Source organism: Benincasa hispida, chromosome 7, assembly GCF_027475165.1.
Source record: "Benincasa hispida cultivar pf3 chromosome 7, pf3_genome.v1.1, whole genome shotgun sequence".
In the NCBI taxonomy this organism is placed as follows: domain Eukaryota; kingdom Viridiplantae; phylum Streptophyta; class Magnoliopsida; order Cucurbitales; family Cucurbitaceae; genus Benincasa; species Benincasa hispida.
In genome coordinates, this window is record NC_143484.1 from 54,521,856 (window position 1) to 54,526,009 (window position 4,154).

At 35.4% G+C, this 4,154-nt stretch overlaps 1 protein-coding gene across 1 annotated transcript; it reads right to left on the reverse strand.

The window, feature by feature from the left end:
• Nucleotides 1–2,803: 2,803 nt before the first annotated feature.
• On the reverse strand, nt 2,804–3,867 carry LOC150035252 (uncharacterized). Its single transcript, XM_090315288.1, has 3 exons — nt 3,642–3,867; nt 3,406–3,530; nt 2,804–2,884 (listed from the first exon to the last, which is right to left on the reverse strand). Exons 1-3 carry the CDS (start codon nt 3,865–3,867, stop codon nt 2,804–2,806), a joined length of 432 nt encoding a protein of 143 aa, XP_090171414.1.
• Between the last annotated feature and the right edge of the window lie 287 nt (nt 3,868–4,154).

Here is a 4,154-nt window from a genome sequence, read left to right on the forward strand (position 1 = left end):
CAGCAAGATTGTCTTCAGAGACTATCTTTGTGATGATCACGTCTCCTAAGTGTACTATCTCTCTGATGAGATGGTACTTTCTCTCAATATATTTTCCACGTTTGTGACTCCTTGGTTCTTTGGTGTTGGCAACAACACCACTATTGTCATAATACAATGTGATAGGTTGGTGCATATCTGGAACTACTTCTAAATCAGCCAAGAATTTGTGTAGGCATACTGCTCCTTTAGCGGCTTCACATGTGGCTACGTATTCTGCTTCCATTGTGGATTCAATGATACAACTTTGCTTAATGCTTCTCCAACTATAGCTCCTCTATTGAGAGTGAAAACTGATCCTGAAGTAGATTTCCTTGAATCCACGTCAGTCTGGAAATCAGAACCAGCGTCTTCGGTAAGGATCAAATCCTTAGGTCTATACACAAGCATATAGTCTCTCGTTTTCCTTAGATACTTGAGGATGTTTTTTACAGCAATCCAACGACTGTGTCCTAGATTGGATTGGAACCTGCTGACGATTCTAACTGCAAAGCATATGTCAGGACGTGTACATAACATTGCGTACATCAAACTCCCAATTGCAGATGCGTATGGAATTCTTGTCATTTCCTCAACATTTTGAGGGGTCTTAGGACACAGTTCCTTTGACAAATGAATTCCATGTCTAAAAGGTAACATACATTTTTCAGAATTTTGTATATTATATCTTGACAACATCTTATCAATATAAGATGCCTGAGATAGTGCTAGGGTTCTAATCTTTCGTTTCCGAAAGATCTGGATTCCTAGAATGTATTGAGCATCACCCAAATCTTTCATTTGGAATTGTGTTACTAACCATCTCTTTACGCCAGTAAGGAAGCTTGCCTCATTCCCAATGAGCAAGATATCATCAACATAAAGAACTAAAAATGCTACAGTCTTGTTGATTATCTTAGTGTATACACAAGGTTCGTCAACATGCTGTTCAAAGCCATAAGATTTTTTTGCAATATCAAATCTATATATTTCAGGATCTTGAAGCTTGTTTTAACCCATAAATGGATTATTTAAACTTACAGACTTTCTGTTCCTGTCCTTGTTCGATGAACCCTTCTGGTTGAGACATAAAAAATACTTTCATCAAGATGGCCGTTCAGAAAAGTTGTCTTGACATTCATTTGCCATATTTTATAGTCATAATATGTGGCAATGGATAGAAGTATTCTAATCGATTTTATCATGGCAACAGGAGAAAAAATTTCTTCATAATCAACCCCTTCTCTTTGGGTAAAACCTTTTGCCATGAGTCTGGCTTTATAGGTGTGCACCTTGCCAGTTTGGTCTCGTTTTCTCTTGTAGATCCATTTTCAACCTATAGGTTTAACCTCATGTGGTTGATCTACAAGCTCCCAGATAGTGTTGAAGTACATAAGCTCCATTTCAACGTCCATGGCTTTTATCCATTGTTCCCTGTCAACATCTTCCATTGCCTTTTGAAAGGGTAATGGATCCTCTAATCCATCATCATGTATGATGTTTTAAGTTTCTGTTAAACCCATATAGTGTTCAGGTTATTGAATAACCCTCCTACTACGTTGAGGCATACTCAACTTTTGAGATGGACGTGACAGGACAACAACAGTTGTTGATGGACTAGCTTGATCAACAACTCTTGTTGATATTTCTATAGTATCTTTGATCATTTCTTGCAATATTAGTTTACTACGAGGTAGATTATATTTAATATGATCTTCTTTCAAGAATGTAGCATTTGTCGATACAAATAATTTGTCTTCTTGGGGATCATAAAACAATTCTCCTTTTGTTTCTTTAGGGTATCCTACAAAGAGGCATAACTTTGAACGTGTTTCCAATTTCTTAGGATTTTGTACCAACATGTGTGCTGGACAACCCCGGATATGGAAATGACGTAAACTAGTTTTGCGTCCTTTCCACAATTCATATGGTGTTTCTTAAACACTTTTTGAAGGAACAATGTTTACAATATATACAACAGTTTGCACTGCAAGCCCCCAAAGGGATTAAGGTAACTGAGCATAACTCAACATTGATCGAACCATGTCTAACAAGGTTCAATTTCTCATTTTTGCAACATCGTTTTTTTATGGTGTTCCAGGTGCTGTGAGCTGGGATTGAATTCCATGATCTACTAGATAGTTATGGAATTGTAAATCCATATACTCACCACCTCAATCAGATCGATGTGTTTTAATTCTCTTACTTAACAAATTTTCTGTCTCGGTCTTAAATTTTTTGAACTTTTTAAGAGTTTTAGACTTATGACTGATTAAGTAAATGTAGTCATATCTCAAGTAATCATTAATAAAATTGACAAAATACTGATAGCCTCCTCGTGCTTTTACATTAATCGAACCACATAGGTTTGAATGTATAAGTTCGAGAGGCTCTTTGGCATAAAGACCTTTGTCCGAAAAAGATCTTTTTGTCATTTTATGACCGTTTTTTTACTAATCTCTCAATCATATTGAGATTAATGTGACCAAGTCCGAGGTGCCAAAGATAGGCATTAGGAGAAACTTTCTGTTTTTTATTTTGATTCACAGCCGTTTTAAACATCTCTATATTTAGAATGGTCTTTGCTTCAGTTGGTTTTAATATGTACAAATTATTTTCAAGTCTTGCAGAACAAATATGAACACCTCTTGAAAAAACAAACACTTCATTAGATTCAAAAGATATTCTGTACATATTTTCTAACAAATAGGAAATAGAGATTAAGTTTCTTTTCATCTTAGGTACATAATACACATTCTTAAGTAAGATAACTTGACATCTCCCACTACTGAGCTGAAATGACTTCACCCATCCCCATCTTGAAAGTCATTTCCTGTTCAAAAAGTTCTCTCCAAGAACTACTTTCCTATAGAAAAGTGCAAACATGATTAGTAGCACCTGAATCTAATATCCAAGTTAGGTGAGTATTCTCCACTAGACATGTTTCAACTACTAGTAAATCTAATTTACTTTGTTTCGCCTTTTCCCTCTTTATTTTCAGCCAAATACTTTGGGCAGTTACGCTTCCAGTGCCCATCCTCTCCGCAATGGAAACATTTCCTTTGGGAGTCTTGTTTTTGTTTTTGTTTTTCTTAGCAGTGTTTTCTTATTCCCTTAACCCTTCTTCTTCATTTTTACAAATTTATCTTTTGAAAAAGAAGGTGCAGACTTCTTTTTATCAGTGGGTCTTGTTCCAAACGTCGACCCCTTAAAAAATTTCTTAGATCGAGAAATAACATTTACTTCTTTTTCCTTAAGTTTCATCATAGACTGATACGTCTGTAAGTCGTTCAACAACATGGTCAAATTATAAGTAATTTTGTTCATAACAACATTGGTTCTGAAAGGTAGATAACTTTCCAGGAGAGATTCCAATATCATACTTACTTGACTCATCTCATCTATCATCGCACCATGAACCTCAGCAATATTAAAATGGACCATCATATCGAGAATATGTTCTCTAACATTAGAACCATCTTTCATGCAAGTACTATAGACATACTTAATGGCTTCATGTCAAAAAAAGGGTGACAGTTGCCCGAACATCTCATGAAGCTACGCCATTATCTCACAGGCGGTGGGCATTACCTCATGTTTTTTATTAAGTACATTGGATATACTTGCTAAAATGTAGGCTCGAGCTTTTTCATTAGCCCTAACCCACCGATCATAGATGTCCTGAACATTTCGGTTCACTGATGTATTGGGAACTGGAGGAAATTCCTTCGTCAACACAAACCTCAAATCATCCACAACTAATATCGTATTGATGTTGGATTTCCAGTTTGAATATCCTTCACTGTTAAACTTATCGGAAGCTAGTAGTTGTATAATTGAATTCGACATTGCTGAAAAAATTTAAACAAATTCTATTAAACTTTATGCATTTAAATCAAAATTTAGCAAAATTAACAAAGTACCCAATAAATCTTTATTTATTTGCAATGATACTTTAGTGATTTAGAACAGTTGTTACCGTGGGGCAGTCAACAATTCCTTCACTGAAGTAAGACAATTCTTAACCAAATACTATATCAGAGTAACTCTTTACTCCTATAGTTCTTTTGGTTATCGTTTTCAGTCAAGATCTTTACTAACAATTAGTAATTCTTGTAAGTGTGACCCGCCATTTT

Coding starts and splice junctions, on each gene's coding strand:
- LOC150035252 (XM_090315288.1), bottom strand. CDS start 3,867: ATGTCGAATTCAATTATACAACTACTAGCTTCCGATAAGTTTAACAGT. Junction 3,531..3,641: donor TCGAGCCTACATTTTAGCAA/GTATATCCAATG, acceptor TTTGACATGAAG/CCATTAAGTATGTCTATAGT. Junction 2,885..3,405: donor TGATAGATGAGATGAGTCAA/GTAAGTATGATA, acceptor ACTTTTCTATAG/GAAAGTAGTTCTTGGAGAGA.